Source organism: Maylandia zebra, linkage group LG19 (genome assembly GCF_041146795.1).
Source record: "Maylandia zebra isolate NMK-2024a linkage group LG19, Mzebra_GT3a, whole genome shotgun sequence".
Lineage (NCBI taxonomy): Eukaryota > Metazoa > Chordata > Actinopteri > Cichliformes > Cichlidae > Maylandia > Maylandia zebra.
In genome coordinates, this window is record NC_135185.1 from 19162487 (window position 1) to 19185324 (window position 22838).

Consider the following 22838-nt stretch of genomic DNA (forward strand, 5'->3'; position numbering starts at 1 on the left):
AACCTAAAACAGAAACCACAAAAATGGCACATTTGTTTTCAAAAATATATATTTTAAAAATTACCTTAACATTCATTTGTCATAATCAATGTAATGACAGAGAGACAAACAGAACAGTTTTAGGAACATGTGCAGAGTTTGAAACAGATTCAAGAGAAATCACCAGCAGCTCCACAAAAAATATAAATTTGCCTTGATGAAAATATAAATAAGACAAAGACACTATTTAGTCATGATATAATTTAACAATCTTTGTTGCACAACTGTCAAATGGAGTAAGAAGAACCGATCTTTCTTGGTAAACCGTGTGGTACATGAAGACTTTCATAAGCCAACATCTAGATAAAAGCCTTCATGATGACACCGAAACTCTTCATTCATTTATAGCAGACTATACAGTCTTCAAACTCCTCTTTCATACAGGTTGAAAAATCACATTGAAAAATTAAAAAGAAATCGTTTGTACTGAAATGTAACCATTAGAGAGTCCTCGTTTAAATCTAAAGTGCACATTTACGCACAGTTGATGTACTTTGATATTATAATTTTAATGTTAGAAACTGATGATAATGCTATTGAAGTTACAAATGTAAAAAGCAGGTCATGGCAAACTTCATTTCTAGACAGAAATGTAGTGCACAAAATAAACTGTACTTTCATACGTGGTGGAGTAAACATACAACCCGAAGTAGCACCACGAAAATAAAAAAGTGTTAAAAACAAAACCGCAGCAGAGAAGTCACTTTATTCTGTTAAATTAAGGCCTGTCCTGTAATAAAGAAGTCATGACAGCTGGACTTTCTTTGGTTTTCTCTCCTCCCTCTGCTACAGCGTAAAGCGGTTCTCCACCTCATCTGCAATCATCTCAGCAATGGCGAGGGAGGAGGTGGCTGCCGGCGAAGGAGCGTTACGCACGTGGAGCACTCGACTGCCCACGTCTCCGACCCCGCCGTCAAACACAAAGTCATCCACGAGGTTTCCGTCGCGGTCGAGGGCCTGTGCTCGAACTCCCGTTGGACCCCTGGACAGGAAACAACCGGCGGTTACAGAAAACCGGTCCTAACATTTATCCTAATATTGTGTAACAAGCACCAAGAATGATTTCTCTACCTGATCACATCACTCAGGGAAAGTTCAGGGATGTACTTCTGCAGATTTTTAACCTGTGCACCAATGAAAAGTCCTCTATACATTTCTCCAACTCCGAATGTAATGTTCCTCATTATTAGCTTCTGAAGGCCCCTGCAGGTAAACAAAACAAAATAAAACACAAATTGGCATCACACACTACGCAGCTGTTACACTGTGACTGAAATTGTCACATCTTCCAGGACAGATTTGCTACCTGAACAAGAGCGCATCAGCAAAGTCTTGAGCACTGAAGTCGTACACTTTGTAACCCTCCCTTTTAAAGGCGAGGACAGCGTTGGGGCCGAGCCAAATACTTCCATCCATCCTCGGGGTAAAGTGAACTCCGAGGAACGGAAAACGAGGGTCAGGAACCTAATGAGAGATTTTACAGAATGTATTAGAAAACACAGACATGTTAAACCTGCAACAAGTATTAAAACAACCCACAAATAATGTGGATGCAACCGTCAGAACTCTGCTTCAGAACTACTAAATTGGAATCGACAAGAAGTCATCTTTTTAAAATTCCCCTCAAAACATCTCCAGGCAGGAGGAAAAAGAAGTCCACATACTGTAACTCACTTATACTTTTTCACATATATCTGGGATGTTCTGCAATTGAGATTGCCAAAAAATGATTTAAACAAACAGAAAACACCTGCCTGTATATGTTTGTACCAGGAAAACATTTTCAGCAGACTTACAGGGTAAATATTTCCTTTGACCAGGTAATTCTTCTCAGGTTTCAAGACTAAATAATCTCCTCTGAACGGGACGATCCGTGGCTCCCGACTGCATCCAGATATCTGTGACAAACGGTCCGAGTACAGGCCCCCACAGGTCAGGACGTAACGGCACCGCAGCTCATTACCCTGTGAGAAAGTAATGATGCAAAAACTGTAAACAACAGAACACGATCTGACCGTGTGATACCTTTGTTTTAACATGTCTTACTTTGTTATCTCTGACTGCAAGTGGATATTTCATTCCTGCAAATGGAATTTAAATAGGGAGTTGTGTTAGCTATACAATTTTTATGACAAGTTATGACTGTGTCAACACTGATGTGCACAACCAGCTTGTTACCTTCTGTGCTTCCTGATGGGCTCTCCTTGATCATGGAAATGTCATTGACCTCATATTCAGTTACCACAGTGCCACCTGCCTCCTTGAAGTCAGTACCATAACTGAGAGCCACCATCCTCCAATCGACAATGCCAGTGTAGGGCGAATCCAAGGCCATTATCCCCTGAAAAGACGAAATATCAAATATTACTCTGCATTAACACGTTTTTGTCCAAGTAAATGAGATGATGTTTGTTTTCTTTTCACCCTGCAGTAAGGCTCTCTGTCCTGGATGCCCTTGCCATCGACAATGGTGAGGTCACGCACATTGTTCTTCATGCCGCGCTCATATAAAGCCTTCAGTCTGGGAATCTCTTCCTGCTCCACAGCAACGATGAGCTGCATGGTTTAAGACAGAAACACATACTGTATACTTCACTATTACCAACTGAAAAGTTTCAGAGTACCAACAATCGCTAAAAAAACAAGCAGGCATCAAATCGTTGGTAACATACATGGTCCTCTTGTATTCTAAATAAATATAAGATTTTATTTTTTGCAATAAGAATTGGCGCTCAGTCCTTTTCTTTACTCTACGGGGCAATAAAAATTAACATCCAAGTCAAAGATCTTGATTTGGATTTAATCTTTAGGGGGAGACATCAAAGCTGTCTCCAAAACACTCCAAATATTTGATCCTTGCATTGGATTTCATTCAGCTACAGAGCTGACTTTAAGACCCGTGTCTGGGAATAAATATACATTTCAAAGATTTAAAAGCTAGATCAAACTTCCATCCATCCTCCCATTCCACACTGCAAACTCCAGACAAAAAAAACCTCCAGAAAATCAATTTGAAGTAGGAACCTACCAGGACCTGCTGAGGTCACAGGTTAACCACTGCCACCTAGTTCAATTTTAGTTGCTTTTAGTCGTTATGCTGCCTCCTGCTGGATTAAGCTCACCATGAAATTAGTTCCAACTGTGGGTACCGACTTTTCCCCCACTGCTTTTAATCAATATGCAGTTTTATTTTTTCTATAAATTTCCTGACCTTGTCACCCATTTTTGCTTTACATTTCACAGTGGCTCCATAGCGTGGTGCTTAATAAGCAAGAAAATATCTGTTTTCTATCACAGATATCTGTTCTCACTGAGAACATATAGAACCAAGAGTACAAAACAATTAGCCCCTGGTAAAAATGGGTAACATTAATTAAACTGTGTAAATATGGATGAAGCTGAAAGGGCAGTAGGCTACTGTTAAATACAGTTAAACTAGTAGTATATTTCCTTCCCAACACTGTTGATAAATGTCTGCTGTAATTTCAGTCACTCAAGGTGGTCACTGAACTCTAAATCTATCAGCTTAACATACAGAGACAAACCTTTCCGCATCTCTTGTAAGGAAGTCCTTTCTTCTCACAGTACTCATAGGCTAAAGTGGCTCCTCGCACACACAGGCGAGCCTTCAGTGATCCCGGTGTGTAGTAGATCCCACTGTGAATGACTCCACTGTTATGCCCACTCTGGTGTAAAGCTGGTAGGTATGGACAAATTGAAGAACAATAAGAGAGAAGGGAGTATTAAGTCCTACGGAGTGATGGGGGGAAAAAAACTGACTGAAATAATTTTTTTGTTTCGTTTATTTATCTGTTTAAATGTTGATCATTTTAATATGCAAAAGTTTTAATGAACTTTATTTAACTTTCTGTTTGGTAAATATTAGGGTACACCTAGGAGATTAGCATAGCATAAAAGAGTGGAAAACAGTAGTTAATATTCAGGTGTGTTAATACAAAGCCACTATCTTCCCAGGAGTTGATGTCTCAACAAATTCTTTGGACTTTGGGCAAACAAGAACAAAGTGTGCATTATATTTGGCCACAGTGCACAGCGCCACATTTGGGGAAACTCAGCATAACAGCGCAAACAACTCAAGCACAGTGGTGGAGGGCTGATGGTCTGGGTTTGTTTTGCAGCCACAGGACCTGGGCACAATCATTGAGACAACCATGAGCTCCTCTGTATACCAAAGTATTCTAGAGTCAAACGTGAGGCCATCTATCTGATAGCAAATGAGTCACGTAGGATTAAAATGATCCAATGCACAGCATCAAATCTACAACAGAAAGGCTGAAAAAGAAAAGAATCAACATGCTGCAATGGCCCAGTCCAAGTCCAGACCTCAACCTCACTGAAATACTGTGGTGGGACCTTAAAGCGGGGATTCTGTTAGGGTCCACTTGGGTCCCAGAGTCATCAGACAGTTAGCTGAGGGTCTGCCCACCTGCCTTTTTACAATGCATCAAATACGCATGCGTCCAGACGGCAGACTTAAAAGAAGTATAACAGGAATGACAAATCAGGCGTGGGTTCTCCAACTGTTGACTTCTGTGTCCACAACAGTAGAATCAGGCTTAAGAGAATAGTGCACAAACAAATGCCTGCTATCATCGATGAACTGAAGCACTGTTTTAAATAAGAGTGCAAAGTTTTACCACAATGATGTGAGAGACTGAAGTCACACAGGAAATTATTAATTTAAGTCATCGCTACAAACCATTATATCATGCATCTATATCTATATATATCTATATCATGCAAGTTTTTCACATGACTGCAAATGTAGTATAAATATATTATATACTGATTGGGGTAAAGTGTTGTCATACATCCAAAATCCTGCAATAACTTCAGAAAATAGTGCCAGAGTATGTTTGCTGGTTTGTTACATTTTTACAATGTTTTGGCTCTGTTCTCCAGGACATTTGATTATTAATGAAACAGTAACTAAAGGGAAAGGGCTGTCAAGTTTAAGAGTGTCAGTGAGTGGGTCAAAAATGTAGAGATTTGTGGAGAACACAAATCTCTACATTAACATGTTGTTCCGTGTCTTTACATCCACAACACTCCACTCACAAAGCTCCTTTTCTTTCTCCAGGAGGACGAAACTGAGCGACGGGTGTCTCAGAATCAGCTCTCTGGCTGTGGCCAAGCCCACAATGCCAGCTCCCACCACAGCTATGTCATATGTGCTGAAAAAACAAAAAGCAAACAGACAGGACAAAATTTAAGGTGGCTATTAATAATCGACTAGCTGTACAGATTGAAAAGGTAGAAAACAAAGCAGAATATTTAGGTCAAAGTCCAGCCATGGATGAGAAAGAGACCTTTGACGCAGATCAGTCTGGAGACCTATGACACAGATGTTTGAGTTAAAGAGGTATTTGCAATTACAAATAGGATAGAAGAACCCTTCACCATATAGGCAAGCTAGAGCAAGCAAGGATCTGCAAGAACACAATGTTCACAAACATTTAAATCTTGTAACCAAGTGAGTACATTTTGCGGCACTTTTGCAACAGCCAGACAAAATGTCTTAAATGTCCCACAAAACATTAAAGCAATAAATGCAACCAGAGATTAAATCAGGGACTATCACCAAATTGGTTAGAAAGTGTCAATGTTCAGAGATGAAACCTTGCTCGAGGGTTTCTATCATAACTAGAACAGAGTGCCAGGACCTGTACAAATGCGCACAGGTGTAAGTAGTTAAACCTGCCAAACATTTCACCTGTCAACCCGAGGGTTATCTCTGAAGAAGCTGAATTTAAGTAGGAAGGTTTCCCTTGCTCTTAATAATAATTAACTGTAATTTCCTATATTGCAGGGCTTCCTTAAAGTAAACTGGAGAGGGAGCGGTAAGCTGTGTGCAGCCTCTGAAAATACGGCAACTCTAACAACCGTCCTCCCTGCTGGACACTTATTAAGAAATCAAGGGAGCTTCTGAAAGTTTAAAATGACTTAGTGAAATGTGAATGGAGCGCAGATGACTGGAAAGGCAGACAGATGTTTTGTGTGAGTAAACAACGTGGTGTGAGGACCTAGCTCATGCAGAGGGTACAGATGTTGTTGAATCTATATCTTGGGGAGTTGGGTGTCCTTGGCAGTGACTAGGACACCTGTGCTGGATTTCACTGACAGCTCAGTGAAAGTTGCATATTTGGGCAGGCTCGTCTGCACATTTTCCTACCTATCTGTACGCATTAAAGAAACTAGCACCCCACCACTACTTCTTCTCTCACATATAACTGAACAAACTCACACTTATGCACAAGTCATTGTCTTTGTGGTGTCAGCCTCACCCGTGTAGCTGTCTGCTTTGAATATCCTTTAACAGTCCACCAGCAGCCTTAAAGGACGCCCCGCTCAGGATCCGGATCATTGTCACAGCGTTTAATAGCAGCTCAAATTAGCTTCTTCATTGTATAAAAGCCAGGAGCGACTTTCCTTAGCTCCTAGTGTTCGTGTTTCCTCCTCTCGCTCCCGTACGTAGAGCCGCTAACGTTCCGCTCTGACGTAAGCGCGTCCAGCCAATTGGATACCGCGTTTTTTTTATTCGTGATACGTCGTTAAGGTTAAAGGTTAGAGCTATGATGGCTGCGCTCTGAATGTAAACAGTAGTGTTTGTCAGTTGTCCTTTGCTTGTGGGAGGACAGGTGAGAGACGGGATTGTTTATGTGTCGCAGTCCTGCGCTGTTTGTCGGTGAGAGCCAGCAGAGGAGATAACTCCCAGTGCGCAGTTTGGCTTTCAGATATGAGACTGTTGTCGCAGGCGGTGAAGTTTGCGGTGACTCACCCGGAGAGGAGCCGCAGACACTTCTGGGGCTGGCTCAATGCCGTTTTCAACAAGTGAGGCACCTTTTTATTAACTCACCTCCACCTTAACAATACATCACTATACGAAAGTCTTGAGCCATACTTTTCTTTTTCTGGACATTAGCTGCTTTTTCTCTCATTTTGAACCCAGTCCTTGTACCTGACTATATTCAGAGACTTAACCCTGACCTATGAGTCAGACAAACATAAAACAGGCATTTAACTCAAGGAATGAACCAGTTTTGTCAACACATAACAAAAAACTTGGCAAACACCCCTTTAAAACGTGTCTTTAGGCACTTTGCTACTAGCAGCCTGTAATTTGTTCCTGTTTCTGTAGCTGAATGTATGAAAAATGCTAAATATAATACAGTTTGATAGGCATAAAATAGGATTTTCACACCAACAAGATGATTCCCAAAGAGAGATTAGCTTAAAACTTCTTATATCTCAGCGTGGTGTGTCATTAAAATTGGAAACTGGACATGTTGAGTACAAAATAACAAGTGAAAAGCCACTACAGCTTCTACAGCAGACAAACCTATCTGAAAGTGATGTCCTTAAGAAATATAAAAGAAAAAGAATCCAGGTAAGACTTGACACAGGACCTGAGAGATGCACCTGGATCTTCTGTTGATCGATCTAGTCTTCACTGAGGCCTCATTGGAAATGGCCTCGGTTGAAGTATGGCTATAAAGAAGCCGTTCTTAAGAAAGAAAGAAAAAGCGTGATGTATGCTAAATCATACAAGAACCTGACCAAAAATCAGTGACAACAGGTCTGATGGAGTGATTCATCAATATGTACTGAAGGGGTCAGAAGAAGGAAACAATAGTGAGTATCAACAGCCATCTGTAATGCACGGTTGAGGCTTTGTCATGGTTTGGAGCTGTGTTTCAGACAACGGTGTTGGGATCTTGTCAAAATTGATGGAATTATGAACGCAGAAGAGCAAAAGTCAGTTTTTGATCCACCATGCAATACCATTTAGAAAGGATCTGACTGCCAATGGCTTCATCTTAAACACATCGTCCATCCAGTAAAAGCATAGCTGGGTAGAAATGGACACAATGGGTCAGCTACAGTATTATTTTTTTCCCTAAACAAAGAAAAGAAAGCCCACATTGAAACATATCCATTTATCTAAGATCATATAAACAAAGTCTAAACAAACACTTAAACAGAAAAGCTATTTCTAGGCCTGTATTTATAAATTAATTTTCACTTTTGTTTCATTTACAGAGATTTTTGCTTGTAACTGTTTAGTAAAGATGAGGAATTACAGTCCAGTGGCGCTTAAAATAATTTTTTTCATGTTAAATAAACTAGAATAGAATAGAATTCAACTTTATTGTCATTGCACATGCACAGGTACAGGGCAACGAAATGCAGTTTGCATCCATCCAGAAGTGCTTTAGTGATATAGATATATTACAATATATATTAGCAATAATATAGATATGTAAGTATATTACAGAAATGGGTCTATTATGTTATAATGTACACGGTATGAAGTATGTTGTGAATATTCTATAACTATAAGTATGTACAGGCTGTAGTGAGTACAAGCTATGTACAGGCTATGAACTGACAACATGTTTGTTTTTGTAAACCGTTGATGATTAGTTCAGGTTTTAACATTTGCCCTAGTGGGGAAGTTGTCAATAGGACTTTTGACTTTTGTCTCTTGACCCTTCTTCCCTTTCTGCACCAAACAAATGTGACCCGTCACATTTCATCACATATCAGCATGTGCAGTACTTTGACTGTTTGTTGATCTTCACTCAGGGTGGACTATGAAAGGATAAAAGCTGTGGGCCCAGACCGAGCAGCAGCAGAGTGGTTGCTGAGATGTGGTGCTAAAGTGCGCTTCCAGGGTTTTGATCGCTGGCATCTCGACTACAACGCATTGCCAACTGGGTCTCTGGGCAGATACAAGATCCAGGCGATTGACGCCACTGAATCCTGCATCATGTACAAAGGGTTTGACTACCTGGGTCAGTGTGGAGAACATCATGTTCTTGTTCTAGACTCATTGACGTCTTCACCTAATGATCGCGGATGTTGTCTCAGATATATTTAAGTGTACAGTCACACACCTGGTGAGGCTGTTGTCTTTTTAATTAACAGAAAAAATGTTCATGGGGAGGAAAACATTGATGAATTAATATTGTGTTTAATGGCTGATCTCATATCACAGAAGAAAGAAAAAAATCCATATTCTTAGATTCAGAGGGTTCGTCGTCTGCACTTAAATATCTTTTGGATGCCTTTTGGATAAGTACTTTGTTAACCTCAGATATACATGCAGTTGTAGTCAGAAGTTTACATCCATGGACGTGAATCTCACAATTATTTTGAGCTTTTAATGATTCCTTTGAACTGTGCAGATGTCATTAAAGATGTGCAGCATACACAAATGTACAAATTTGAATTTACTTCAAACTTTGGGTCAGAAGAATACATACAGGCTCAAATATATACATACAGCCTTACAGATTTAAGGTTAAGTTGAACAATTTGGAAGTAATCTTAAGATATTCCATCCACTTTCCAGCTTAATGTCCGTGTCGTCTGACCATTAAAGGTTTCTCCAGAAAGCATTTAGCTTGTCCATGTTAGGTGCTGCAATTCTTCAAAGTATTGATCAATCCAATGAGTGCTGGTAAACAAATCCTTGTTGTGGTCGATCATGATCACTAATGAGAAGTTAATAGGCCCTGTCAAGTTAAAAGACATTGTAGAACCTTCAGCGTACTTATTAAAAGATTTAGGGGAATGCGTATATATATAGTTTTGAGTGTATACATCTTCAGCCCTGTATGGATTAGAAAAAAATCAAAAGCAAATTCAAATCTATGCACCCAGTTTTTGTTTTTAAAGTGATTAAAATGTGTGCTGTGCAATCATTCCACCCTGGAAAAAGAACTGGTCAAAGAAATCATTAAAAAAACAAAAACAAATTTAACTTTAAAAATAAAGTTATATATGTCTCGTATATAATATAACAAATTAAAAGCAACATTGCAACAAAAATATGTTACAAAACTGACAGACTGTGAACTTTAATAAGGGACGCTTTGATCAACAAGGACAGAACTCAATATTCTGTACTTCCAGCTTCATAATGATCTTGTTGACCTAATGATGGCACTGGGGGAACAGAACATAAGTCATTAGGACTTATGTTCTGTTAACATCAGTAAATCCAGATGTTGACATATGTTAACATAGGTTATTTCCCTTTGAACTCGTTTTGGATTAACATAGTAAAGAGTGTGTTTAAATTAAAAATTAAAGCCAAGTTCAGAAAGTGTAAATTTTGCATTAGCTTCGACCTCGACGGTTGACCTGAAAGCGATTCCCTTCCGTGGTGTTAACAAGAAAGGCGAGGGGAAAGTGCATCTCTCTTAGACTAATTATCTAAAAGTGACGCAAGTGTCCGGGATATTTTACACCAAGCAGGCACGCACGCTTTCTCTGACCTTGCTGGCTGCTGAACTCCAGTATATATATATTTAAAGGAGAGCATGCCTGAGTCCCTTTTCCTAAACGTGCTGATGCCATTTTTTTTAACGTTGATTTTTCTAGATGGTTTGAAACATTTGGAAGAAGTCAAGTTCAATAAGTGTATCTACATTGAAGATGCCTGTCTGGAGAGGCTGACCTCCATAGAGAACCTGCAGGAGAGCTTGTACATGATGGAGGTGGTGTCGTGTGGAAATGTGACTGATAAGGGTATTATCGCCCTGCACAAACTCAGGTCAGTGTTTATTGTTTGCTCCAAAGGAAACAAATTTAAAGTACTGCTTGTTTTAATGGTGCTTTTTTAAAAAAAACAATCTTATAACGAATGAAGTAATTAGGCGATGCTTCCTCTCAGGAAACTGGAGTATCTGTTTCTCAGTGATCTTCCCGGAATCAAAGACAGACAGACAACAGTTGACAGGCTGCAAACTGCACTTCCACATCTGGAAATACAGCTGGACCTGGACTGATCGTGTGAATGGCACACAGCACAACATCCATTATTCTTAGGTTTTGAGGGTTTTTTGTCGCGAGAAGGTGTGGCGTAATCATTCACAGAGTTGTCATTTCGTCAGTCCAACAAAGAGTCAAATGAAATCGCTGGTGACACTAGTTCACTGTGATATTTATTCAAAGTAACTCCATATGTGTGTACATAGAGAAAGCAATTGAAAAGGTTTATTTTAAGAGTAATTTACATCTTCTTTTTAGATTATTTTGGCATTCATCATTAAATATCTGAGGACAAACAGATGGCTGAAAACATCCTTAGCACCAATATTCCAGAGACGTTGAGTACAGTGCGACTGCTGCTAATAAATGTTTGTGAAAGTGGGATAAAGGATGTTTAATGTCTGTATTTACTCCTAATGTCAATAAATAAGATTTTCTGAAACGCTCACGAGCAGTTTAACTTCATGTCCTGTATTATAACTTACTAAAATAACAAACAAGTTGCTCTTATAAAGCCCGTTATTATATAAAAATACATTTGGCAAACCAGGCAAGGCAGTACATTGGAGTTTTTCCTTCAGTCTACTGTGCAGCTACGAGCGGAGCAGCTCACTGCTTCTTGTCTCTATACAAAATCAGCCTGAAACGACGGCGACATACATAAACCAACATGACCTGCTGGGAGTAGTGCATAGACTGACATCAACGAGAGAGATACTAGAGACACATCATGTGATACACCTCATAAAAAGTGGTTGGAGCTTCATTAAATGTGTTTAAAAAGTGCTACTGGAGTATGCGTCACGTTACTGAGCTCTTGGTGGTGGTTGGACTCGGATCAGGACCAGCGGGATTAGATGTTCGGTAGGTGATAGTTGAATTTGCGCAGGTTGTTGTAGTACCTCTTATTGTCCAGAGCTGGAAAGAAGCTGCTGCTGGTCAACTGTGGCAAATACTGTAGAGCACAAAAATCAGTAAAAACAAGTTTACAAGGGCATTTTTTTAAAGATCGATGAGTTTTACAACCTGAGGTTTGGACTCTGACTGGGTCTCTTTTTCAGAGAGTCTGTTGTGGATTTGCTGCCGTGATTATGATCATTGTCCTGTTGCACGACCGGTTTGACCAATCGGACAGATGGCCTCGCATTTAATTCTAGAAAACCCCGGAAAACAATTCACGGTCGACTCTATAGCTGTAAGGTTCTTCGAGTGCAAAACAAACCCAGATCTTCACTCCTCCACCACCGTGCTCGACTGTTGGTGTGAGGTGTTTTACTGACACACTGTGTTTGGTTTTTACCAAATGTGGTGCTTATGGCCAAACAAAGTGGAACTTTGGTCTGATCTGTCCAAATGGTATTGTTCCAGAAATCTTGTCATCTGTTTAGTTGCAACGTTGGAAGCTGAAGCTGTGCTAACATGTCCTTTTTAGAGAGAAGAGGCTTTCCTTCCAAACAAGCCACACTTGTTCAGTCTTTTTCACATTCAACATGCTAACTGAGATGTAGCTCTTGTTTTGTTTTTTAGTTTCTCTGAGCATTGCATGATTTGACCTTAGGATGAATTTGCTGGGATGTCCACTTCTGGGAACATTTTGGTTTTGTGTTAACACACACCTGCATGCTACAGTCCTGCAAACTGCCAAAAACCTCTGCTTGTATGGAGTCGGTGACCCTCGTTGATGATCATTAGATAAGTGCACTTTATTAGCAACACTTGACTGCTACTTACCCTCTATGATGGAGAATTGGGGACAAATTAAGAACAAAAATATTGATCATTTTGAGAATAAAGTTGAATTGTGGCGATTGCAGATGTTCTTTCGGGACAAACTGTCACGTTATGTTTTGTAGTTCATCGATGTTGTATTTACCTAAATTTCAGACCTCGGGACCTGATTATCTTTTATTATATCCTGATATATAATAAGTAGTATAAGTGGTATAAGTAGTCATCTATTAATAACATATAAGAAGTAGTTTTTGATTTGTAACTTTTAAGTGCTCGTTTTAATAGTATGAGCCGATATAACCACTGACAATTCTGTATTCAAGTTAAAACACAACCAGTTTGGCACCAGTTATCCCAAATATGATACGTCATCTTTATCATTGGAACAGAAGGCTGCTCACCCCGGGGGGAACGTGTCTGCGAGGTAAACGTGTCCTTTTGTTGCCGGAGCGGTCCTGCTGTCGAGATGTGCTCTCGTTTCTTTCTCTCAGGCTGTCGAAGTACGGATGCTGGAGGAGCTGCTCACAGGTCAGCCGCTCAGACGGGTCCATCCGCAGACAGCCCTGCACCATCACGTGTGGACAGAGCACCAGAATTTGTCAGTTTTGTAAAACAGCAGCAGGAAGAACTGCAAACATTAAAATAAAAACAACTTCACCTTCATCAGGCTCAGAGTTTGATGTGAGAGGTTTGGATACTTTTGCTCCAAAGATTCCTGCAGAAACCGAAGAGCAAAAGGACTTTTTGAAAAGACAGTCACAAGTTTAGATATTTCTTTTTGTTCATTTATTATTTCAGTGAAATGATCTTTATTCGGCCTTTTCTGACTGAAATAAAGGAAGCAAAACTCGTCGTCACCATCTGTTGTGGCTCTGGAATGGATACTCCACAGAAGAACTGGTTGTTGCTGAAGACCTGCTGGTGTCGAGGAATCAGATCTCCTGGAACATAATCACACAGCGAATAGCGAGTATAACGCATTATACCTCACCGATAAAATTAGGGAAAAAAATCGCTATTTTCTCCGAAAATGTAAAGGCATTTTACGCAGGAGGCTGATCTTACCGAGGGTCTTTATGATCAGGTACAGCTGGTCCATGTCCGACTTCCCGGGCCACAGAGGCGTCCCCGAGAGGAGCTCAGCAAACAGGCAACCGATTGCCCACACGTCCACCGGGGGGCCGTACTGAGTGTCTCCCACCAGCAGTTCAGGGGCGCGATACCAGCGGGTCGCAACGTAGTCGGTGTAGTAGTCACACGGACCAGCTGCCAAACACAGAAATGCACAAAATCCAACATCATTTCAACTATCAGTGAAAACACACATAGTTTCTGCAAAGACTCATTCAGTGAGTAATCCTGGAGCTGCAAACATCATTTAGCCGTTTTCCTGTAATTCAATAAAGCGAATGTTGTCAAAATTTAACCCAGAAAGAGACACTTTGCTCTTTTTCATTGTGTGACACTGAACTGAATATCTTAAGTTTGTTGTTGGGGATTTCTGTTGGTTTTCAGGGAATCATTTCTGAATGAGGGATTAAAACAAATATTAGTAACAAGCCTTGAACTCTTCTATGTGAATCTGAAGCACTGAAACTATCCAGCAAGTACTTAACCAAGTTTAGGGTAACATTCATTAAGTTGTAAATATGAATATGCACTTGTAATGGTAACAGTGACCACTAAGGGGCACTGTCAACACTGTTGCAGCTGCTGATGAACTTACTGAGTATCCTGGCAAAGCCAAAGTCGCAGAGTTTGATGACTTGATGCTTGGTGATGAGAATATTCTCCGGCTTGACGTCTCTGTGGATGCACTGCAGAGACAGTACAGTAGAGTTACACCACTCTATGAACTTAACCACATGCTTTCTGATGGGAGTAGAAAGAGATTGTAGACTTCAAGCCACATTGTTATACGGGGGCCGTTCTAGCGTTTGTTGTGTCTTGGTGATACATTAACTGCTGGTCAGCCACGGGAAAGGAATTCTTGTAAAAAAAAAAAAGAGCCATAAAGCAGAGTGTTTGTTGGGTGGTGGAGGAGGGAGGAGGGTAGTAAGGAATTGAAAAACAAAGCAGAGGGGAAGGTTTGACAACTGGGAAATACGCTACGTGAGGAGTCAGGTGGGAGAAGCGAGCGTGACGTCACTTACATTCTGTTTGTGGCAGAAGTTGACGGCCTGAAGCGTCTGCCAGGTTATACTTTTAACAAGATGCTCTGGGACGCTGTAGGACAAGGAGGAAATCAGTTAACTGATAGACAGAAACTTATTCGAGCTTGAAGGGTATTTGTTGATCTTGGAAAAGATTCTTAGAACAAAATGGGGTTTACTGGAAAATTTCCAAACACGTGATGACATTGTCAGAGACTGAGCTTGGAGCTTCACGCTTGCCTGCCTTTCTTAATGTAAGGCCTTTTATTGGAGGGAACAAGCTTCCTGATACACTATCAACAAGCCCAAGTGATGCCAAAAAAACAGACATTAAGATTTCTGCCATGTTTACTAGATTTAGTATTTATATTGTTTATATTTTGTATCGTTATATTGTTTTGGGTCTGTGTGGTGGTGAACAAAAATATAAAACCCCTGGTTTGGTAAAAAAAAAAGTCTGGGATCAGTAAAATCTGTAAGATGCATGCTCTGGGGGTCATCAATGTCTGTGCAAAACTTTCAGTGTGGTCCGTAAAGTCATTGATGAGGTGGGGTGTGAAGGTGGTAGACCAGGGGTGCCCAATCCCAGTCCATGCATCTCTACTCCAACACAGCGGAATCAAATGGTTTGATTACCTCTTCAGCATGCCATCAAGTTTGGCAAAGGCCTGATAACAAGCCATTCATTTGATTCAGGTGTGTCGGAACAAGGTGCATCCAAAAGCTGCAGGACAGTAGCTCTCAAGGACTGGGATTGGGCACCCCTGTGGTAGACTGACCAGCAAACAGACATCCCTGGAGTGGTGCTGCTAAAGAGGCCAGTCATACAGTATATGGATAAAAGGCTACCTACACTTTATGCCTACGGGAGCTGCTGGGTCATGGAAACCCATGTCACGAAGCTCCCGGCACTCAGCTTTTGTGCTGATGTTAATGCCACAGAAGGTTTGGAGCTTTGCAGTTAGTGAATAAGAAGAATGTTAGCATCCTTCATGCATTCAGCGACACTCCTCTGTAACGTTGCGTGATCTGACACTTTGCAGCCGAGTTGCTGTGGATTCCAAGCACTTTGTGGAATCTTGGAATATCTACGAGGAAAGAAATTTCACAAACTGACTTGCTTTTTGTACCCGATGAAGGTCAGTAAGACCATAATGTTGTGATTTGATAAAATAATGGTTTGTGAGACAGTTTTGGGAGGAGCTTGGAATAGAAGTCGCGTAGCTCGTCACGGTTCATTTAGCAAAACACAAAAAAATACATTTGTTCTGTTTTCTGCTCTGTTTTGTTTCATTTCTAGTTTTCTTTTGCCGCTCTGTGGCTGAAGATGACAGTCAGTAATGGCCAGCCATTTCTTTCTTGAGGCACAATGTTCAACAACTGAGGCTTTGTTGGTCAAGGGGCCGCTATCTACCAGTGTTGCTGGGGAAATGGCTAATTCGAGCCTTGTGACTGGCGATTTATAACAATCTCAGCCCCTTTCTATCTATTTTGTTGTCTCTTCTTTTGAACCCGTCTGTGGCCTGAAGGCTATAGGCCAGGACTAGAGGAGGGCGGGGGGACTGGAGAGCCAAAACACTCCCTATAAAATGTGGCTCCCTTCCAGCAAAGCATTCTGGAAGGGCATCACTGTAAGCATACCACAGAAAGCCAGTCAGTCTCCCAGGAGATGAGCGTTGTGCCCATCAGAGCTGGACAAAGCGGCATACATGTTATATAAATGAAGTTTGGAGATAGCCGAAAGCCAGGTGTTTGCAATGCTGTTCTTTAAACATGTGCAGTTACAAAGCAACTACCAAGTAAATGCATGCATCTCTTTCTTTCAGGGAGGTTTTGTGGGGAGACACACCCACCCTCTGGGATGGCGGTCCAGCTCGTTGAGGACGGTGTGATCGCAGTACTCGAAGACCAGGTGAAGCTTCCGTTTGCGTCGAAACACTTCGATCAGATTCACCAGGTTGGAGTGTTTCAGTTGCTGCACAGACAGAAAACAGAAATCCCAAACAGACATTACAAGCAGAATCTGCTGCACAGAGGAGTGGCTCATCAGTCTCTGTCTGTATCTCAAACACACTAAACTGTTAAGAGAGGGTAATAAACATGCTGTTGCCCCTGACAACCTGTCCTATTTACGAGCTCCTGATGTCCAGCAGGCCTCCAGCGCTCCCACCCACTGCATGACTAATTAAACCACCAACAAACGCATCGGTACATCTTTGATAAATATGTACATCGTTAACAAAACACATGACTTGACCACAACTGAGCCTAAGCTTCCAATTTACAGCCTAAGAAAGATATTCAACTCGTGCCAGAGGCTTTTTTAAAAGATAACTCAATGTTCACAGACATGTCACACTGCAACTGAAATACTGGAGTCAGCTCTGACCCTGCAGGGTTTTGCCTTCATTTGATTACAGCCCTCTAAACCTTTTCTCAAGTTTGCTGGTTTGAAAGCGAAGTGTTTCCCCTCTGTCGGCAGAATTAATTGCACCGTGTCCCTCCCGCTGGCTGCACAGGAGGAGGAATGCTTTACATTTCCTTGCATTAAAAACAAGATTTAAATCCTCTAAAGACTGAGTTAAAGTTTCAAAACAACAGTTTGGCTGAGAGTTATGATAAAAACTTGATTTGTAAAGTAAAAAAATGTGAATGTTTTACGCTTTCTGCTAATAATTTTATCCTGATGAGTTTTTTATTTGATAAATGTAACTTCGTAAGTCATATATTTCGTTCTTAGTCACATAATTTTATCTTGCAACTCTGCATTAAGAAGACCAGTTTTGTAAAGCAGACTTTAGCATTACATGCCTCTTTTATTCATTTATCATTTTGATGTTTTTCTCTCGCAACTTCTGTACTAATTTTCAAGCTTCTGTCAGACAGGCTGCGTCTTTACCTTGAGCATCCTGATCTCCCTCAGTGCAATTTTTTTAATGATGGGATTATCCTCTGACTCGACAAACTTCTTGATGGCGACGATCTGGCCCGTGTCTTTGTTTCTGCACTTGAAGACGACTCCGTACGAGCCCTCTCCAATCTTTCCAATCTTCTCGTACTTCTCCATACTGAGGAGGAAGCAGTGCTCCTCTGAAAGGAGACAAAACAAAAACTTTACAAGCAGCAGTGGCAGCCTGAAAACAGACAAAGAGGAAAAGAAAGGAAGAAGGGGGCTTTACTTGATAATCTACTGCTTTTATGAATGGTTTACACAAGCCAAGCTGCAAAAATTAGCTTTTTTAAAAACAAACAAACATGTTTTTGCAGCAATAAAAAGTATGAGCAACTTTTGACCCGTCAAAAGCATGCCTGCATGCAAGCTCGTTTTACAGGGATGAAAATGTTAGGGTAACTTCCTAAATGGCCCTGCACAAAGAGGGAACGTTACACCCATCTCCCAGCAGATTGCGTAACAAAAACATTTGCAATGCAAAGTATATTCGGTCATTTCCCTGAGGGGGACACAAAGATAAGACTAATAACATGGTGAGGAGAATATCAAAGTGCTGCACTGAAAAATTTGAATGCATTTCAAAGGGGGAAATACCACCTCTGATTAAAATATAACCTCTAAGTATAACGCCTGATATTTATGATTAAAAGCTGTTATTATGGTCCAGATATCTGAATGAAAGGTGACTCCTGAAGTAAGCAAACATAATTTAATATTTATGAGAAAAGAAGTACAGAAATGTCCACTTGGAATGGCCACACATTATTACATCACTTGCTGACTTCATGTATACACACAAATGACATCTTAATTATTATCTTTTTGTGTGCATTTACATCCTGAGCCACAAATCGGGAGATTATCTTTAATTTATTTGCACCTCAGTCCTTCTGTGCAGCTCCGTGCAACCTACACAAATACTCTGCAGTGGATGGATGTAGTAGTGAGGGGCCTTTAGTGAGAATCATCTGCTTCTGAATGGGAATAAGATGATGACAGATATGATCAACTTCAGAAGAAAAAGGATGGCCACACTAGCTATATCTATCCTGGGACAGTAAGTTGATGTGGTGGAGGAGTGCAAGCACCTGGGAGTCCCATCATCAGACAGCAGACTGAACTAGAAGACCAACACAGAGGCTGTATTCAAGAAGGGTGTGAACAGGGTCTATTTCCTGAGGAAGATGAAGATCCTATTTATCAGTCAGTTGTAGCAAGCACAGCTACAGCTGACTGAATAATCTCATCAAAAGAGGCTGGCTCTGTGATTGGCTGCAAACTGGAAGCACCTTTGAAGCTGTGGTGGAGAGCAAGTCCCTGAACAAACTTCTATTGATCATGGATAACATGGATATTTTGATAGAGGCATCTGTCAGATAACATGATTGTTATTATCAACTATTCATCATTACTTCAACTGCTATAACAAAATAATGTCCCAAATAATGGATAAATACAGCACTTCCCATTTCATCTCTTTACACCTGCCTTCTGTAGTGCCTGGACACTGTATAATTTATTAGAAACAAAAAAACCAAAATTGCTAAATTGATGCCTCGAGAAGGTGCAACTATTTATTTATTTATTTTTTTTAAATACCCATGCTACTTTATTTTAACATGGAAATAAAGTGTTTCTGTAAAGCCTATGGACGAATAATCCTGACCATTAAAGTAGAATAACCCAAAATAAATCACATTTATAAACTTACTGTCCGTAAAATGCTCGCAGATGTTTCTTTAGGAGGAAATCCAAATTCAGGAGGACCCTTTTCTTCCTCCAAACAACATCAGCCTGCGAGGTAGACGATCACAGAACAACTACTCCTGCAGCTCCAGCGAGCTCCTGTTTTTAATCCGTAAAGGTGGTTAAATGAAACCTACATCCGGTCGCGCTTTTCAAAATAAAGTGACCCAACTGTAACTGCATTTTTTTCTTCATTTTTAATGCTGTCACTTCTTTAACATTATCATCATTAATATCCCTTGACTGTGCTTCACTTGCACACCTGTTAAAAATTAAGTATGAAAAGCATTTTATCTTAAAACAAACTCAAATCTTTAACTCCTATTTTGATGAATCAGCTGCGTGTTTAATTTTGGAAGTAAGATCACACGACTTCCGGTGCTGCCCACTGAATAAGTCTCCCTGAACAACAACTTAACACTTCTGCTTTTTTCCACCCTTGTGTCCATAGGAACCACTGACTCCACCCCCCACCTCCAGAGGAAAAGGGAAAGCAGGACTCCTGTGGATTATCACACCTGAGAGAGTTACCTTTGTCAGGCTGTTTACCTACAAACGTCATTATCGTCATGCCTGACTCATTTCGGTCTAACAGGAGAGCTCAACCACTGACACATGGGAAACATTTTAGGGTTGTTTTCTCACACATCTGAGTCCATGTTTACCCGACCATCAAAAACCCTTAAACCACATCAGCCTGATATCATCCAGTACGTAACACTGAGCTGCAAATTTAGTCTGGTCTCACTGCGACCAACTAGCCCAGGGAGTCACATCAGACTGAAAGCAGAACGAAAAAAAGAGGAATAATGGAAACTAAAACTCACCATCACCTGCTCTCCCTAACAAGAGATTATCTCACGACACAAGAATAACCCACAGCTCGTTCTCATGTTAACAACAGCTTTTATTATAAAAACAGTACACATTAAGCAAAGGGAATGCAGAGATGTTAATAAAACCTAGCAGTCCCTCATTTTGTCTTTTTATTTTAAATAAAAATGTACAAAAGTGCTTACATGGTGCAAATAATGATAAGTAAAGGGTCTATAAAAGAGGGAGGGGTAAAGAAAAATAAAAACAAAAGCATGTACAGTATATCCAATTTCTAAAAATAAAATAAAATAAATGCAGCAGAGCAGGAGATGCAACTATATTACAGAGCAGTAAAAATAACCGAAAGCTGCTTAGGTAGTTAATTTTAACACAACAGACCGCTCCGTCACCGTGTATAAATCCAACATACCCTCTTACGGAAGATGAGGTTAATAAATATTGCTTAAATAACCCACAGCACTTGTGAGTTTCTGTTTCAACTGATCTATTATTCTCACTACAGAGCTTGTAAAATCTCCTCTCAAGCTTACTAAGGTTTGCCACTGGCAGTAATTATGAGTGACAGACAATAACACAACAAATCTCCCATGGTTTCCTAATACAATCACAATTCTTGTGAATTTTAATGGCACTTTTGTAATAATACCGCTAGATAATTTGTTTGTAACTCAGTCCACAGAACAGGAAAGTGAGGAAAACGCTAAGTAATGATGATTATTCAAGCTTTTTACTGCTTCTCCTCCTGCTCGTAACAGTCCTCGCATTGTTTGAGATGACGGAGGCTACAGTTAACGTCTTGCTGGTGAAAGGCTACGTATGAATCCGAACTGACCAGGCTCCTCTTTTACTGACCTGCAGATCCCGTGATCAGTAACAAAAGCTCCCAAAAACGCTTTTAAACCGGACAATTCTCGTAACAGAAACGCAGGTCTAAGAGTGTCATTTTCTCCCAAAAGTGAGGCCTCTTATCCACTTTTCAAAGACCTGGCGAGTCACTGGCTGAGGATCAGTAACTGTTCTCATGACCTGCTAAAATATAGAGGTTGCTCAGGGCCGTGGGGTTGTCGGTCGGTCGACTCTCTAAGACCACCACCCTGCAACAGAAACACAGGAACAGCAGTTTGTAAGAAAAACATAATATCCTGTTTCTTTACACAACAGTCATTTAATGCAAGGAAGCCATTTTTCCCCCACTCGCTTTGCTTTTACTGGAAATCCCTGCTGCTCTCTTGATTTTTCACTTCGATCACTTCCTCTCGTCTACACAGCTCTGACAACAACGTGTCTTCCCGGTAATTACTTTTCCAAAAACCCCTACAACACGATCCAGGTGTTTCAACTAAACCCTCATTCCCTCATCATCTAAAATCCTGGAAGATTCTTCTTATCACTCGTTGTTTTCCCCACACATAATCTGATCAAAAAGGTCTAAAGCCCTGATTTACATTTGTTGGGAATCTATATAAAGCCTACAACGTAACCTACATAAGTGGTTGACGTTGCTAGCATTTATGCTGGTGCATTACGTGTTCATTACCACGTGGTTGTGTCCTGGTGTTTTATATGTGGTGTCAGTCATGATAGAAATAAAATGCAGGGACTTTTTCATATTCATGTTTGTTCCTGGAGTTCTACATTCCTTGACTTCCTGATGTCGTTTCAGGAATTTGCTGACATTTGTGAGTCCTTACTTTAATGCTATGATTATTATTTCTCATATTAAGGGGGTGACCGTTATTCTGTCACTAATAAATCAAAAGCTGTGGCGAAACAGCACAGGAGGAATTGATTGTGCTGATCAGGCAAATCACAATTACATTGACCTGAGATGGACATGAGATTATGCCGTAAGATTTCAGAAGGGTTATAGTGTAGCTAGACGTAGATTCCCCAGTGAAGCATTAATCTTATGTTACTGTATTGTTTTTTTAAATTGATAAAAATGGGTAAAATTGATGTTTTTAGTGATGAAAATTATGCATATTTTATGTGTAACACTCAAAGATCAGTTTGAAAAATGCAGAGAAACAACGAGAAGACAGCTGGTTGACTTCGTTCACCCACAGCTTTGATCAGATTATTGACAGTCTGATAAAAAAAAAAAAAGAAAAGAAAAAAGGCTGAACTGCACTGAAACTGACATTAGCGACGTGTTGCATAATGTTCGTGGTTTCAGTGTGCAGAGTCATGCATGTTAAATAATCAACAGTCAGATGACGGCCAGATCAGGACGGCAGTGGGTGCATCTTCAGATGCCATCGGCCTTGTGGCGGTGACAGCTGAGCGGAGAAGCTGCAGTCTATACTGCCCGTTCCATCAGATGAAATTACAGAGGCGCGGAGAGACACTCAAACCAGGCTGGCAGTGCCCAGGCGGCGGTGAATAAAACATGGCGGGCTGGGCAGCAGAGAGTGGCCTCGCTCTGGTGCCACAAGTCGGGGCGGCTCCATCAGGAGTCACCGCTCAACGAGAGGTGCTGCTGGGAGATCGTCCTCCAGTTTGAGCATGCTCTGTTTGACTGAGTCTAAAAATCACATCCTGCTTCATCTGCAGCTGAGAGCAGTCACCACAGAGAGCGC

General features: G+C 40.7%; 4 protein-coding genes and 1 long non-coding RNA gene across 13 annotated transcripts in view; 2 read left to right on the top strand and 3 right to left on the bottom strand.

Annotated features, from left to right (window-relative positions):
* Positions 1 to 31: 31 nt before the first annotated feature.
* On the bottom strand, positions 32 to 6552 carry l2hgdh (L-2-hydroxyglutarate dehydrogenase). The gene is made up of 10 exons (XM_004540031.2): positions 6345 to 6552; positions 5119 to 5234; positions 3585 to 3736; positions 2464 to 2595; positions 2218 to 2380; positions 2086 to 2120; positions 1836 to 2003; positions 1346 to 1503; positions 1111 to 1242; positions 32 to 1021 (listed from the first exon to the last, which is right to left on the bottom strand). Exons 1-10 carry the CDS (start codon positions 6422 to 6424, stop codon positions 826 to 828), a joined length of 1332 nt encoding a protein of 443 aa, XP_004540088.2. The 5' UTR covers positions 6425 to 6552; the 3' UTR covers positions 32 to 825.
* Positions 6553 to 6606: 54 nt separating this feature from the next.
* On the top strand, positions 6607 to 11285 carry dmac2l (distal membrane arm assembly component 2 like). The gene is made up of 4 exons (XM_004540039.3): positions 6607 to 6891; positions 8647 to 8855; positions 10450 to 10621; positions 10742 to 11285. Exons 1-4 carry the CDS (start codon positions 6797 to 6799, stop codon positions 10854 to 10856), a joined length of 591 nt encoding a protein of 196 aa, XP_004540096.1. The 5' UTR covers positions 6607 to 6796; the 3' UTR covers positions 10857 to 11285.
* Positions 10995 to 19547, bottom strand: cdkl1 (cyclin dependent kinase like 1 (CDC2 related kinase)). The gene is made up of 10 exons (XM_004540038.4): positions 19388 to 19547; positions 17623 to 17813; positions 16577 to 16698; positions 14724 to 14796; positions 14297 to 14387; positions 13636 to 13836; positions 13429 to 13511; positions 13229 to 13285; positions 12972 to 13133; positions 10995 to 11794 (listed from the first exon to the last, which is right to left on the bottom strand). Exons 2-10 carry the CDS (start codon positions 17788 to 17790, stop codon positions 11693 to 11695), a joined length of 1059 nt encoding a protein of 352 aa, XP_004540095.1. The 5' UTR covers positions 17791 to 17813; positions 19388 to 19547; the 3' UTR covers positions 10995 to 11692.
* Positions 15478 to 20551, top strand: LOC143413948 (uncharacterized). 2 transcript variants are annotated; one of them, XR_013094508.1, is made up of 4 exons: positions 15478 to 15668; positions 15767 to 15862; positions 16550 to 16635; positions 19874 to 20551. It is a non-coding gene; the product is annotated as an uncharacterized LOC143413948 (long non-coding RNA). The 2 variants fall into 2 exon arrangements; XR_013094507.1 differs by lacking the exon at positions 19874 to 20551 and having other exon boundaries at positions 16550 to 16666.
* The window catches only part of map4k5 (mitogen-activated protein kinase kinase kinase kinase 5), a 28309-nt gene continuing 25779 nt past the window's right edge, over positions 20309 to 22838 (bottom strand). For all 8 annotated transcript variants that reach the window (XM_004540033.3, XM_076877432.1, XM_076877431.1 and 5 more), the window contains one exon: positions 20309 to 21353. In XM_004540033.3, coding sequence (XP_004540090.1) covers positions 21266 to 21353 — 88 coding nt within the window. In that variant the 3' untranslated portion in view covers positions 20309 to 21265. The remainder of the gene's footprint in view (positions 21354 to 22838) is intronic.